Source organism: Ammospiza nelsoni, chromosome 13 (genome assembly GCF_027579445.1).
Source record: "Ammospiza nelsoni isolate bAmmNel1 chromosome 13, bAmmNel1.pri, whole genome shotgun sequence".
Lineage (NCBI taxonomy): Eukaryota > Metazoa > Chordata > Aves > Passeriformes > Passerellidae > Ammospiza > Ammospiza nelsoni.
In genome coordinates, this window is record NC_080645.1 from 20,783,590 (window position 1) to 20,799,244 (window position 15,655).

At 48.1% G+C, this 15,655-nt stretch overlaps 1 protein-coding gene across 1 annotated transcript in view; it reads left to right on the forward strand.

The window, feature by feature from the left end:
• ZC3H18 (zinc finger CCCH-type containing 18) overlaps positions 1-15,655 on the forward strand; it is a 46,218-nt gene that overhangs the window by 12,371 nt on the left and 18,192 nt on the right. The window contains exons 6-10 of the mRNA XM_059481733.1: positions 5-97; positions 1,307-1,464; positions 2,962-2,994; positions 4,455-4,572; positions 6,701-6,987. Of these exons, the coding sequence (XP_059337716.1) occupies positions 5-97; positions 1,307-1,464; positions 2,962-2,994; positions 4,455-4,572; positions 6,701-6,987 (689 nt within the window). The remainder of the gene's footprint in view (positions 1-4; positions 98-1,306; positions 1,465-2,961; positions 2,995-4,454; positions 4,573-6,700; positions 6,988-15,655) is intronic.

Genomic DNA, 15,655 nt, shown 5'->3' on the forward strand with positions numbered 1-15,655 from the left:
ACAGGGAGGCCCAGTGGTTGATGAAATCTTACCTCCACCTCCTCCAGACCCTCCAACAGAAAGTGCCTGGGAGAGGGGACTCCGGCACGCCAAAGAGGTAAATTCCTTCCTCAGGGAATTGCTGGCTGCCTCCAAAATCCACTAAAAAAAGCTCTTTTTGGAGCACAGGTGTCTTGCTCTTTGTCTGTTCCTTTTGCCTTTTAATCTATTAATTGTGATTTGTTGTACATCACACTTGTTAGACAGCCAAGAGGAGCTCAAATCCAGGTTGGGGGGTTATATTTAAGAAATAGTGGGAATTTGTGTCCCTCAGCTCCAGCCCTTCACAAAGCAAAGCTTTAAGCTGATCTAATTTGCCTCCCTTCAGTGCCTGTTTCTCCAGTTTGTGATCACTGCAGGGGGGAAACTTCTGTTTCCTGTTGTTCTGAGCTGGTGGAACAGGGAATTAATCAGGAAAAGTCTCCAATATCCTGCACATTCTGAGGGAAGAAGGTGTTCTGGCTGCAGGAAACCTCCTGAGGGCAGGATTTTTAATATTCCAATTTCTTCCTGCCCCAGGAACCTTCTCTCCTCACACTATTTTTGTGCTCTTTAAAAAGGTATTAATTTTTTTTTATTAAAAAAAGTTATTCAAAAGGTATTTGTAGTGGTTTCATCATTGGTTTTTCTGGGTTTGGATTGAAGGCATTGAGACAGTAATTTGTGTTCGGACTCAGGTGTTTATTATTTCTTATTAGTAAAACAGTCTCACTACTGTGAGTTCAGCAGCTTTTCATTAGAGGGCACAAAATGGCCAACAAGGTCTTTTAAGACTAAACTATCTAATTAGGAACTGACACCTAGATTATTTTCCTTTTTTTTTAAATTACTATTTTCCATATTTTCCTTTTTAACTGATGCCAAAGAGCCCCCGGTGAGGATTTTTCTGCCCAATTACAAAATACCACCCAAACCCAAGAAGAAGAAGGAAGAAGAAGCATGAAGAATAAAACCCAGGACGACACTCTGTGCCCTCCATCTTTGTTCCATCCACAACATTCTAAAAATTCCAAATCCTAAATTTCTCACCACGTGATACACGTGCACTGCTCTCTATAATCTATAGATTATAGATTCCATTTTTGTGGATTCTAATCTGTTCTGGAGCTAGGAAACTTTCTCCATGGATGAGGGTCAAAGTCAGTGCTCCCCTGGAGGTCAGGGCACCCCAGAGCAGACTGAGAAATATTCCTGGGTTTCCACAGGTATTAAAAATACTCTTCTTTTTAAAAAGTTATTAAAAATACCTTTCTTCTCTTTAAAAAAGGTATTAAAAAAAGCAACAATGAGGAAGGAGCAGGAGCCTGACTTTGAGGAGAAGAGGTTCACAGTGACCATCGGGGAGGACGAGCGGGAGTTCGACAAGGAGAACGAATTCTTCCGGGACTGGAATTACCGCATCACCCGCGACGTGCGGGACCCCGCGTAAGAGACAGCCCTGGCAGCTCCAGGGAGGGACCCCTGGGTGGGGCTGCACTGCAGGGAGCCTGCCTGGGGTCCCCTGTCCCTCCAGACTTGGGGTGGCACCTACAAACAGGGAGCAGCTCCCTTGAACAGGAGGTTGGGAGCTTGAGCCGCCTCCGCTCGCTCCGGTTCAGCCCCACCTTCCTTCCCGGTCTCCTTGAGCCCTTCCTGCCTCCAGTCTCCTTGAATTCTGCTCCTCCTGGGCTCTCTCCAGCTCTGCATTGCCTCCCTCACACCAGTGTGTTCTTCCAGCTTTTTTTCTCCCTTTTTTTCCTTATCCCAACCATGAGAAGTTGGAGCGTGTTCAGTGTGCAGGAGCTGGTGGCCCCAGCTGGGGCAGAACTGGTTTAACAAACACCTGGACTGGTCCCAGTTAAAGCTGGTACCTGGTTTAACAAACACCTGGACTGGTCCCAGTTAAAGCTGGTACCTGGTTTAACAAACACCTGGACTGGTCCCAGTTAAAGCTGGTACCTGGCCACAACAAGCCCCCTAAATTTAAGTGTTCAGGTGATTGGGGTTTTAAGGTTAAATTTAAGGTTCTGGAGACCTCAAACCCAGCTCTGGGAAATTGTTTGGGAGTTCTCAAGCCAAGAAAAGGAATGGGAAGAGCATTTTTGGGAGAGAGGTTTGGATTCTGCAGGAGTACAGGTGGATTTGTGTCTCCTTGCTCATGCATCCTCTGTTCTTCCTACATGAACAGATTATGGAAATATTTCCACTCCCAGAGGGTTTGCAAGGCTTAGTTCTGTTTATTTTAGAGTGGATGAATTACAAAAAAAACCTCTGAAAAGGAGCAGATTAAGCTTTTGTTCAACATTCTTTGATTTGCTGTAGAGTGCAATTCCTTTCCCTAATTAAAAAAAAAAAAAATACAAAAAGCCCTGTCCTCAGTTCTGCAGCCTGAAGGAAAAGAAATTTCTAAAGTATTGACATTTTCCTGAGTTTAATTAGCTCTGGATCTTGGCCTTGTGTTCCTCTCAGAGGCACCTGGGGTTTACCCCAGTGTTCTGGGGGCTGTTCATCCATTATCTTCATTTTATGACTGTCTATAAAATGCACCAGCAGCATTTTGGGCCTCTCTGATGTAGGAATTGTTAAGAGCAGGCCTGGTTTTCATATAGTCCATAAAAAAATGTATTGCACATAACCAGTGTTAAACAAAACTCATCCAACAACTGGAATTCCTGAAAATTGAAGGCTGTGTGAACAGGCTGTGGCATTAAAATATCTCCTTTGTGTGTGACAGGAAAAGTTATGAATCTGCTACTGTAAGCTCTAGAAAATGCTGATTTTTCTCCTCCCCACACACAATTTGTTGCCCAGCTGGACACCTGGCAGCCACCTGAGCACTGGAAGTGCAGCTGGGATGTGGAAAATGCTTTCAGCACTGTCTTGTGACATGTGGAGTTGTCTCAGTAGTTCATGAATCCCTTTTTCTTTTTTGAATGACTATAGGGAGGTGGACATCAAAGAAAACATTAACTATGGGTAAGCAGGTCTTTGATTCCAGTACATGTTACAACTGTAAGAGAATTTTCCTTTGCCTTTTTTTCCATTGCATTTCCTCCAACTTCTGGGGCCACAGACAGACCCCTGGCCCCTCAGCAGCTGACTCAGTGGATAGATTGGATTATTTTTGGGGTGGTACCAATTATTTTCTAATGATTTAAGCACTGAATTACCCAAAGACACAGCAGTGATCCTTTTTGAAATTAAAATAACCCTCCAGTGTTATAGGAAGGGGAAATTTGGACTTGAGGCTGTGTGAAAAAGCAGAATTTCCTTTCTGGCATGGCTTGAGATGTTTTTCTCTCTTTGAACACCTGATGTCACTGAATCCAGGCTGCTCTGGGGTTGGCATCAGGAGTTTGTAGCTGACTGAAGCATCCAAATCCTGGTTCTCCTTCCCTTGGCTTATTGCTTCAGGCCAAAAGAGAAATCCTAAATTATTTAAGAGCACTGAAAGATATACAAGTACCACTCACAGGGCAGCACCTACATCTTAAGCTGGTTTAGGTTATTTGGCACTGTAAAAATTTAAAAAGTGGCCTCTTTATTCCTTTTTTTTAAATAAATCAGAGTCTCATTATGGATAATCTGGAATTTGGGAGCATTTGCTGTATAATCTTAGCTCTGCCACTGACTCCTCTGTGGCCCTGGAAGTTTCTTACTCCCTGTACCCCCTCCTCATCCTCACAGTGATCTGATATTTGCACTCCAGGTGCTTGGATGTTGTTGAGTTGGGGAATTAAAACCATCAAACAATGTGAATAGAAGTCAGGAGATGGAGGAAGCAGCTTTAAGGAGGGTGGGGTTTCCATCCTTCTCCTCCCCAAAAATCCTTCATTCTGCAGCTGTGTGTGTGCCACCAGTCCGTGGCTGGGCCAGCAGCTGATTCCCAGTGCAGGATATCAGCTGGAGAAGTGGTGCCTTCATTCCAGGGGGCACTTCCAGGTCCAGAGTGTTGCTGACCTGCCCCCAAAGCTCCACTGCTCCCTGTGCAGAGCTCCTGTCCTGCACTGGTGGCAGCCATCCCTGCAGGGGCAGGAGCTGGGGCACTGCTGAGGAGTTTGGGATGAGCTGTGGGTGCATGGGCAGCAATCCCAGCTCTCAATCCAGGAGGCAGAACGTGTCCTGCTCCCTGTGCAGGCACTGGAAGGAGCTCTCAAAAGCACTTTCTGTGTTTGCACCACGTTGATTTGAAGGCTGAATTTTTGGTAGCTCTTTTTTTGGTGTTTATCGAGAAAGGTTTGTGCTTTTCTCTGATAAGCCTCACTTAAAAAAAGACTGTTTTGTTGGGCTGTGTGCAGAAAATAAACATCTCTGCACAGCCCTGCTGCATTGAAGGTGGTTTTGTTGTCCCAGTGGCTGAGCTGACGTAGCACACAGAGTTTTTGTGGTGCCAAGGTGCCTTTTCCCTCTCTAACACTCCCTGTTTTTCATTGTAGGCTTGATCCCTATGCAGATCCCTATTATGACTATGAAATAGAGCGCTTCTGGCGTGGTGGGCAGTATGAGAATTTCAGGGTTCAGTACACAGACCCCGACCCCTACCGTAACTACAGAGTAAGTAAGGAACTCCCCCTTCCCCCTTCTCCTTCCTGACTCTCTTCCAGGTTCTTCTGGGCCTTGGCACAGTTCCAGGGCAGTGCTTGAAACGGGAGTTTTCAAATAGTTCAGTCTTGGCTCAGCCCCAGCACAGAGCACGCTGGAGGTGAGGGGATGGAGGATGTTCTGTTCCAGCACCATGAGGGTGAAAGCAGCGTGCCAGGCTGGGGAGGGAGGCTGGGAAGCTGCCTGATGGAAAAGGACATAGAGTGCTGCTTGGCAGTGGCTGGGAAAGCCACTGGCACCTGGCTGGCACCAGCCCTGGCATGGCCACAGCCCCAGGGCAGGGACTGTCCCTGTGCTGGGCACGGCTGAGGCCACACCTGGGGCTCTGCTCAGGTTTGGGCTCCTCCAAGACAGACCTGGAGGGGCTGGAGTGTGTCCAGGGAGGGGAATGGGGCTGGGAAGGGAATGGAGAATCCTGAGGGAAATGGGAAGGGAATAAAGAACCCTGAGGGAGCTGGGAAGGGAATGGAGAATCCTGAGGGAAATGGGAAGGGAATGGAGAATCCTATGGAGCTCAGGGGGCTCAGCCTGGATAAAAGGAGGCTCAGGGGGGCCCTTGTGGCTCTGCACAGCTCCTGCCAGGAGGGGACAGGCTCTGCTCCCAGGGAACAGGGACAGGAGCAGAGGGAATAGCCTCAAGGTGCACCAGGAGAGGATTAGATTGGATTTTAGGAAAATTCTTCCATGGAAAAGGTATAAAGCATTGGAAATACTGCCCAGGAAAGCAGTGGAGTTCCCAGCCCCTGGAAGTGTTCAGAAAACCTGTGGGTGTGGCACCTGGGGACCTGGTCAGTGGTGACCTTGATGATGGTGCTGGCTGAGGGTTGCACTTGATGATCTAAAGGTCTTTTCCAACCTTAACAATTCCATGTCTGAGGTGGGAAGGTGGTTCCTGCTCATGCTCCTTGGCTGCTCCTCAGTGTAGCAGTTGAGCAGTACTTGCCCGTCCTTGGACATCTTGGAGTTTGCTGGAAAGAACCTCCTTGAAAACTTCAGAAAGGCTCTGAACCCTTTCCCTGCTCTTCCTTTCCCCTCATGCAAATTTTGTGCCTCTGCAGCAGTGACCAAACCAACCAGTCCTGCTTGGGGGGAGCTTTTCAGTGCTTTCCATCAAATCCTTTTAGTGGCTTTTCCTTTGCTCTAAATCCTTGTTTTCTGCAGGACAGGAGCCTGGGCCTCACTGTGGCCACACATGACCAATTATTTTCCTGGTGCTCATTTGCAAAGTTAATTATCTGGTTATAGAAATGATCAGCAACGAGAGGAAAGACTTGTAAACATCAACACATTTATTTAATAAGCCTCATAAACCAAATTAATCCAGGCATTGCCTTTGAAAACAACAGTTGTGTGGGATGTGATGCTGGGTTTGTATCCAGGGTCTGCTCAGCAGGATCCAGATTATTATTCTCCAGATTATTGATCTCAATCCTTTGCTGAAGGAGGGCGGATGTAATTCCTGGCATTCCCATTCATTGATCTCCAGGTTATTGATCTCCATGTCATTGGGTTGCAGATTATTGATCTCCATATTATTGGTTTGGAGATTATTGATCTCGATCCTTTGCTGAGGGAGGGCAGATGTAATTCATGGCATTCCCAGAATTGATCTAGAATTGTAACTCCTGGCATTCCAATGTCCTTGATCTCCACATTATTGATCTCCAGATAATTGATCTCCATGACATTGATCTCCATGTCATTGGGTTGCAGATTATTGATCTCCATGCCATTGGGTTGCAGATTATTGATCCTTTGCTGAGGGAGGGGGGATGTAATTCCTGGCATTCCCATGTCATTGATATCCAGATTATTATCTCCATGTCATTGATCTCCAGATGATTATCCCCATGTCATTGATCTCCATGTCATTGGTTTGCAGATTATTGATCCCTTGCTGAGGGAGGGCAGATGTAATCCATGGCATTCCCATGTCATTGATCTCCATGTCATTGGTTTGCAGATTATCGATCCCTTGCTGAGGGAGGGCAGATATAATTCCTGTCATTCCCAGACCTGCCACCTTTGCCGGGAGCTGTTCCCACATCACCACCGTGGTTTCTCTGTTGTTTTTTCCAAGGACCGAGAGCGAGAACGGGAGCGGGAGCGCGAGACCCGGCAGCGGGAGCGGGAACGGGAGCGCGAGCGGGAACGGGAGCGGGAGCGGCGGCAGCGGGAGCGCGAGCGGGAGCGGGAACGGGAGCGCGACAAGGAGCGGCAGCGGCGCAAGGAGGAGTGGGAACGGGAGCGGGAGCGGGTGAAGAGGGACGAGAAGGACAGGCAGCACCGGGACCGCGACAGGGACCGCGACCGGGACCGCGACAAGGACAAGGACAAGGCCAAGCCGCGCTCCCCGCTGCTGCCCAGGTGAGTGTGAGCCGGGATCTGCCTGGGGGGAGCCACAGGTACCAGTGGCATGTCAGTTATTGCCTTGTGATTATGGGAAGGGTGGGTTGGGTGGTGTTTGCAGGGGTCCCAGGATGAGGGAAGAGACGAGAATTTTGACTCTGTATTTCAGAAGGTTGACTTATTATTTTATTATATATATTATTTTTAAACTATTCTAAATAGTATATAGAAATAATATATATTATATTAAAACTAGACTAGATAGCATGTATAATTAATGTCTATTATATATTAATTAATATATATAATTAATATATATAATTAATATATATTATATCTAGTATATATAATTAATATATTACATATTAACATATGATTAATATATTGTATTAAAATACATTAATATATTTTAATATATTTTATATTTATAATAGACATTTTAATTATTATACATTATTTTATACTATAAATTCTTATATTATATATTAATTTTTAATATATATTATATTTGGGGTATATTAAATGAACTATAAATATTATATTAAATCCATACTAAATAGTATATATAATTAATATATATTCTAATTAATATATACTTTATATATATTATATATATAGTATATATAATTTATATATATTATATTAAATAGTACTAAAATAATAGAAGAAAGGATTTAATCAGAAGGCTAGCAAGGAATAGAAAGGAATGGAATGATAACAAAATCTTGTGACTGACTAGAGTCCAAGACAGCTGCACTTTGGCCATTTATTAAAAACAGCCACATGAGGCCAATCAAAGATGCACTTGTTGCATTCCACAGCAGCAGATAATTATTGTTTACATTTCCTATCTGAAGCTTCTCAAGAAAAAAAAACCTAACGAAAAGATTTTTCATAAAATATGTTTGTGACATTGGATGTGCTCTGAAGGAATGCTGGAAGTGCTTAAACTTGTAGAAAATAGTGGGAGTTGGTTATGCATGTCAGAGGCTTCTCCAGGAGGGCCAGGTTCTCTTTTGGAATTAAGGAGGATATGAATTGGAAGAATTCAGTTTGATTATTGTCTATAATGCTAATATTGAAAGAGATTTGAAAGCAGGATAATTAAGATATTTTCAATAATCTTAATGGCACAAAGCCGTGTCAAGTAACATTTAGGGTGGATATTAGCAATATCAGAGCTAATAGAGCTCAGAGCACAGTTAGGCGCTGGAACAGGTTCTCCTTGGAAGTGGTCACAGCACCAAACCTGACAGAGTTCAAGAAGCATCTGGGCAGTGTTGTTGTGTCTGATCCCAGTGTGTGTAACTGCTGAGGACAGTTGTGGTTAATGAGCCTTGTGGCCACTAAGAGGAGCTAAAACATCAGTGACAGTGAGTGCATAACCTGACCCTGAAAGCAGGAGTGCCCTTTGGTGTGGAGATGGTCAGCTCCTCCCTCTTCCCTTCAGGCTGGAGAGGTTTTGGGAGGATGAGGGACTCCATCCTGCAGGATGGTTCACTAGGAGCCCTGTGGTGATTCCCTTTGGGGCCTTGGGACATGTCTGTCACAAGAACCAGGGCTGCTTTGGGAGCTTATGGATAGCAGAAGTATCTGAAGATTTAAGGGCAACTCGAAAAAGGAAAGTAGTTGTCCTTGGAATGAGTCTCTGCTCGGTGGAATTGCAGCATGAGGTCAGGTTTGCTTCCTCTGACCACTCATTTGTGGAAATCCTGGTTGTGACCTGTATGAAAGAGAAAATGGAACCAGACAGACTGAAAGTGCAGGAACATGATTCTTGTTTTGTTCCTCTGTCAATGATTTACCTACCCTGCCTTCCCAGCCTCCTCTGCCTGAGGCTCATTTGTAAAGCACTGGATAAATATCCCAGTAGAATGGAAGCTCTGGTGTCACAACCTCATTTGGCTCAGAATCATGGAAAACTATCACATTTTTTGCAGAGGGACATCTTGGAGCAACCTGGTGTAGTGGAAGCTCCCTGCCCTTGGCAGAGGGTTGAAATGAGATGAACTCCAATGTCCTCAACCCAACCCATTCCATGATTTGGGATCTCCAGGAAAACTGCTGAACAGTTTTTTGGGAAGAGTGGCAGACAGACACTCCCAGAGTGTGTGGAGCAGCCTGGGCACACTCAGGCGTGTGTGGGGCACAGAGAAGTGCAGGGCAGCTGTTTCCCAAGATTCCCTGGAGCCTTTCCTGCTGCCTGGTGTCTGTGCTGTTCTCTGCACTGGAGGAAGGTGTGAAACACCATGGGCATGAGGAAGAGTTGGATCAATGAAGAGCAGGGCTGAGAATGCCAGGAATGAGGCTCCACGTGGAATCAGGTGGTTTCAGGTGGGAGTAGGGCTTAGTCCTGAATCCAGCCCAGAATTTTTATCTGCATTGCTGAAAGGGTAGCTGGTTTTTGTCCCTCTTTCCCAAGAGGAAGTGACAGTTTCAGAACGGTCTGGAGGAGCAGTTATAGGAACACCATAATTACACGTTCCGTTTAATTATAATCTTCACTTAACAACCACGATTTGTGCACGTTAATTACCACGTTGCCCCAGTGGTTTCTGCTCTCCTTGGCTTGGTGATGGGACAGATCTTGTCCAGACCCATGTCATGGAGGTGATGTCAATGAAAGTGATGTCACCTGCTTGGCAGCTCAAGGTCACGAGTCAGTGACAGTCAGTGTGACCCAAGGATGAGCCTGCTGGCTGCTCCTTCCCCTGGCACTGCTGGAGTCCTGGGGCAGGGCACTCTTGGCAAAGTTTGTGCTGCCCAAAGGGTGCTGGCAAGGAGCAGTGGCTGTGCTCACCAATCTTGGATCTCTCTCATTCCATGAAACCACGTGAGAGCCCAGAGATGGGATGGACAGCATTCAGGGGATACACATTCCCTGCTTCCCTCTGGCACCAGAGAGCTGGGGATGTGTCTTGTGCCTCCAAAATACGCTCCTTGAGATGAGTCTTGGTCATTCAGAAATAGTTCCTGATGCACCTCTTTGCTTTTTTTTGTTTTAAATCTACTACAGAGAGGGACTTTTCAAAGGGCATGGAGTGACAGGGCAAGAGGAATGGCCTTAAGTTCAAGGGAGAGCAGGTTTAGATGGGATGTTGGGAAGGAATTCTTCCCTGTGAGGGTGGGGAGGCCCTGGCACAGATTGCCCATGTTGGAAAGGACCCTAAAGCCCATCCCATCCCCTGCCATGGGATTTCAGTTCCCATGGTGGACATCCCTGTCAACATGACCCCATCCCACAGCTCTGCAGGTGTCTGCTGGAGAAAACAAACCTGCAGAAAGAAGTTTTGAAGGAGCTTTTTAACAAGTGAAAGCGTGATTCCAGCTTCTCCCTTGGAGGCCACGTCCCTCACCCGTCCCTTGGCGCTTGCCCAGCTGTCCCCGTCATGCTCGTGCTGTGACCTGGCTCTGGCCTGTGTCCCACGTCACTTTGTGACCAGCTCCCAGCTTCCTCGTGGCAGTGCAGTGGCTCGAGCCGTGTCACCTTTCCTCCAGACTGCTCCGTGCCAGCTGCAGAGGGGCAGCTCTGGCATCCTGGCACCGAGCAGCTCCCGCTGAACGGGTCACACCTGGGATTGCTGCGCGCTTCCTGGCAAGCAGGATGCAGGGCAGTGCCACTGCACACACCTGGGGCTCTGCTGCCTCTATTTATAGACTCTGGGCTTTCCCTAATTGCTGGATCCCAGCTTTTGGCAGGTCCAGCCTCCCCGGGCTGGCTCACGCCACAGCTGCCCGTTAACATTCCTGCCACTCGCACGGCCCACGCGGCCCTGGCGCTGAGGAGCTGGGATTGCTCCTCCTCAGGAATGGGAGAACTCCTCCTTAGGAATGGCAGAGCTCCTCCAGAGGGCTGGGAGAGCTTCAGAGATGGGAGAATTCCTTCACGGGGCTGGGAGAGCTCCTCCTCAGAGATTGAAGAGCTCCTCCAGAGGGCTGGGAGAACTTCACAGAGATGGTAGAGCTCCTCCACGGGGCTGGGAGAGCTCCTTCAGAGAGATTGGAGGTCTCCTTCACAAAACTCGGAGAATTCCTCCACAGGGCTTGGAGAACTCCTCCTCAGAGGTTGTGCAAGCAGCACTGAGCTTTGCCCAAGGCACAGGTGAGGGTGTCTGTAATTCCAGGTCCATGCTGGTTGCTCTGTCAGTGTAGGGGCTCCCACAGGAGCTGGAGGAAGGAACAAACCAGGACCTACAGAATTAAGGGATGAGAGAACCCAAAGTCAAACAGCCAGGAATGCAGGAAAAGATTGCCTTTCCATTCTGCTGAAAGCAGGGAGGTTTAATCTGATCTCTAAACAACAGAGGAGTTTAAGGCTAAAAATGTGGAGAAGCCAAAATTGTTCCCAGCATTGCTGGGTGATGGAGCTGAGCAGGAGTAGAATTTAACAAAGATTTAAACCCTGATGCATTCAGGGACAAGTGTTTTCTTTTTGAACCTGTGGAAAGAAGAGGCTGCAGTGTTTGGGCTCCCATGGGATTGTCACATGTGGATTCGCCTTTTTTGAAGGAATTCACAAAATTGTCTTCCAGTACCTGTAGGAGCTACTAAGGGAGAGAGAGGGACTTTGAACAAGAGCATGGAGTGAGAGGACAAGGGGAGATGGATTCCAACTGGCAGAGGAGAGGTTTAGATTGGATTGTGGGAAGAAATTCTTCCCTGTGAGGGTGGGCAGGCCCTGGCACAGCAGCTGTGGCTGCCCCTGGATCCCTGGAACTGTTCAAGGCCAGGTTGGAGCAGCCTGGGCTGGTGGAAGGTGTCCTTGCCCATGGCAGGGGGCTGAATGAGATGAGCTTTAAAATGCATTCCAAACCAAACCATTCCATGATTCTGTGAATGTGCAGTTGCTGTTTTAAGCTTTGGGTTGGGTTTTTTCCCCAAGTGAAGATGAGCACTCCAAGAAGTTTAAAATCTGAGATTGCACTGCTGGTAAAACTGTTCCTCCCCCTCCTCCTCCTCCTCCCTCCTCAGGCATCGAACACTCAGACAAGCCAGGACACTTTATGATCAATTAGAGGGATAACTTGGCTGTCTGTCCTCCTGCTCCCATCTCCAGAACGAGTTCTGATGCCCCAGGCTGGGCCTGATTTTTGCTGAGTGCAAAATTCCTTCTTTTTCTCTGTGTCTTGCCAGTGGAGCTCCCTGTTGTGCAAAGCCTTTCAGGGATAAAGAAGTGACATGAAATACGTCCTCTGAAGAAACTTAGAGCAGTGCAAGATGTTCTGACCCTTAGCTGGGGGCAGAGGCTCTACACACTGAAGTAATTTGCTTTAATCCTTTCTGTTGTTGCCATAGGCCCTTATCCCACCAGCATCTGAGGGAATCTGTTCCAGGAGCTTGTGAAGCAAGCCAGGGTTGTGGGGCCTGTTGGTGGTTGCATTCCCAAAGCACTGAGGGACATTCAGGAGATCATTCCCAAGGGGCAGCACCTGCACTGATGTCCCTGTGACGGGGACAGCACCCAGGAGTGGCTGGAGCTGTGCCAGGGAGGTTTAGGGTGGATATCAGGGAAAGGTTCTTCCTCCAGAGGGTGCTGGGCATTGCCCAAGCTCCCCAGGGAATGGGCACGGCCCTGAGGCTGCCAGAGCTCCAGGAGAGATTGGACAGCACTCCCAGGGTGGGATTGCTGAGGTCTGCAGGGACAGGAGTTGGACCCACCAGAGAGAGAAGGAACCTCAGTTTTGCTGCCCCCTCAGCTGGGGTGACCCTCAGTGTTATGATCAAGCAAGGAAGAAGATGGTCCATGAGATGGACATCCATGAGATGGAAATTCCACCTGGATTTCCTCTCCAAGGAATGCTGGGGGTTCTGGTGAGGAGCACCATGGCAATATGAACCTTGGAGTGAGACATTGTCTTCTCCAGTCTCGGAATTTGTCCTGATGTCTGACCTAAAAGCTCTTCCCACAAAGTCCAGACAAGCTTCAGGCTGTGCCTGGGGAGGCTCAGGTTGGACATCAGGAGGAATTTATGGAAAAATTGACTGGGCTCTGGAATGGGCTACCCTGGGAGATGCTGGAGTCCCATTCACCCCTGGAGGTGTCCAGGGAGGGACAGGATGTGGCACAGGGTGGGGATCAGTCACAGACTGGACTTGGTGACCTTGGAGCTCTCTTTCAGCCTCAGTGACTCTGGGATTCTCATGGTGTGGAGCCCAAATTCCATGGAACAGCAGTGCCAGGTAGGATGAGGAGAAGGGAGGGGCTCTTGTCCTCAGAGATGTTCCCAGGAGGTGCCAGCAAGGAGCAGTGGCTGACACACCATCCTGTCATTATCACACACACCACACTTTTTTTGGAACGAAGCTCCCTCCATCAGGACTAAAACCTATTAATGGAGAGCACTTAGGCATCCATTAAAAACCAAAATAACCCTGGGAGGGGGGACTCAGACAACTGACAGCAAAGTCAGCAAGGACAAAACCTAAATCCTCCTAAAACCTTTCCAGCAAGGAACGTTGAGCTTCTCCCAAGGTGTCACCTGGAGTGAGAGGTACTGCAGATTGCAGGACAGAAGGTGACAAGGTGACGTGATCCCAGGCCCTGCTCACCCTTGTGTTGTTTTCCCAGGCTGGCTCAAGTTGACTTTGTTAATCTGTGAGCACGTTAATGAGCAGGATAACCCAGGCTCTGGAATCAATGCAGGTTATCCAGGGCCTGCAAGTCAGAAAGTGTTGGAAGGAGCCTGATTAGATAAAGGAGTGGCAAAAAGAAGGGAATGCAAATGGAGTGATTCATGGTGGTGTGTGCACCACAAAGCAACTGAACCCGGTTTTTTTTTTGGAGAATCTCTAATTCTGAGTGTTCCTGGGTCGTTGTTGTCTTTCCTGAGAGTTTCTGGTAGTCTCCCAGTGCTGCCAGCTGGATTTGTTCCCTGTATTTTGGGTGTAGAAGCTGTGGATGAAAGTAGCTGTAAGTTGTGGAGGACTCAGTGATGGCATCTCATCCTGCTGCCTAAAGGTGGGAGGATGGTGGATTTGGGATCCCTATGGTTTCCCTATGGAAATCTGTTCATTCGTACAAGAAATCCTTCATTGGTTGCCATTTGTCTGCCCAGGAGGAGGAGCAGGCAGGACAGACAGCTGTGTGCTCTGCCTGTTTGGGGAGTTGGGCATTGGTAAAAGCCTGGAATGCCCTGATTTAGTCCTGGATCCATGAAAATTGAGTGAAGGGGGAAACCAGCCTCCATCCAGGGGCAGGGATTTGCTCTGCAGGTGTCTGCACCTCCCTGGGCAGCTCCAGCAGTGCAGGGGATTGAGGGAAGCAAATGACCCCAGGCTGAGATGGGTTTCACCTGCTCCAGCTGCAGCTGCACCTCTGCTCCTGCACACTCCAGGTGTTCCAGGACTGCTCAGAGAAGGAATTCCCTTCTTTTCACATTCAGAACACATCCCGTGCCACCCCAAGGTTCTTTGGAGTCTCAGTGCAGTGCCCTGCATGGAAGCTGTGCTGTGATAAACACGATAACAACTTGTTTACATCCCCGTTTTTCATGGTGCAGCTGCCACCCCAAGCCATGGAACCTGCTTAGACAGCTCTGCTTTCATTTCTGCTCCCAGGACTTTGGGGAAGTTGGTGATAAGAACAGCTCTGCTCTGGAGCCAGGCTGGGAGAGCTGGGGGTGTTCAGCTTGGAGAAGGAAAAGCTCCAGGGAGAGCTCAGGACCTGAAGGGGCTCCAGGAGGGCTGGAGAGGGACTGGGGACAAGGGATGGAGGGACAGGACACAGGGAATGGTTCCCAGTGCCAGATTAGATTGGATATTGGGGAGGAATTCTTCCTTTTGAGGATGGAGTTGCCCAGAGCAGCTGTGGCTGCCCCTGGATCCCTGGAGGTCCCCAGGCCAGGTTGGAAGGGACTTGGAGCAGCCTGGGACAGTGGAAAGTGTCCCTGCACAGGGACTGGGTTTCAATGTCCCTTCCCACCCAAACCATTTTGTGATTCCATGATGATAAAGTCTGTGAATCAAACCAAGCTCTCCACAAAAAATTGCTGCTGCCTGGAATTTCTGTTGGTCCTTGAGCTGCTGCCTCCACTTCCCCAGCAGCAGCAGCAGAGTTTCATTACCCTAAACAGAGATGGAGAGCAGTGAGTGACTTGGATATGGATCTCAAGGAACGTGATTTTCTGTGGCATTTCAGAGATGGAGTTCCAGGGAGATCCCCCAGCCTGGATTTGAGTGGAACAGGGTAATTCCAGGGCAGGATCAGTGGCGCATTCCAGGCAGGATCCTGCCTCCTGCTCATGGAGAGGAGGCTCTCCAGGCGGCAAATGCTCAGCCCTCCGGGGAGATGCCATCTCAGATAGCTTTATCTCCCTGCTGGGATGATTTCATCCTGGAGGTTCAGATCCTATCTCCACTCTTTAATTTCCAAGCCTCTCCCTATCAGGCTTTGAAGAAATCCTTCCTTTTTTTTTTTTTCCTTTTTTTTTTTTTTTTTTTGAAGTGACTGATAACTCAGCTTGAGATGGAAACAGCTTGAGAAAAGCATTTTCCCTGCTAATATTTCAAATATTTCACCAGGACCCATGGGCAGCAGCTCCAAGGCCCAGCATTCCCTGTCCTGCACACACAGGGTTGGCTTTCCAGAGCTGTTCTCCCTCTCCATTACTCCAGGACAGGAAGAGTTCCTGCGTGCTTGCACTCTGCTGGAATTTATTTTGGAGCACTTACAGGTCCCTCCACAGCT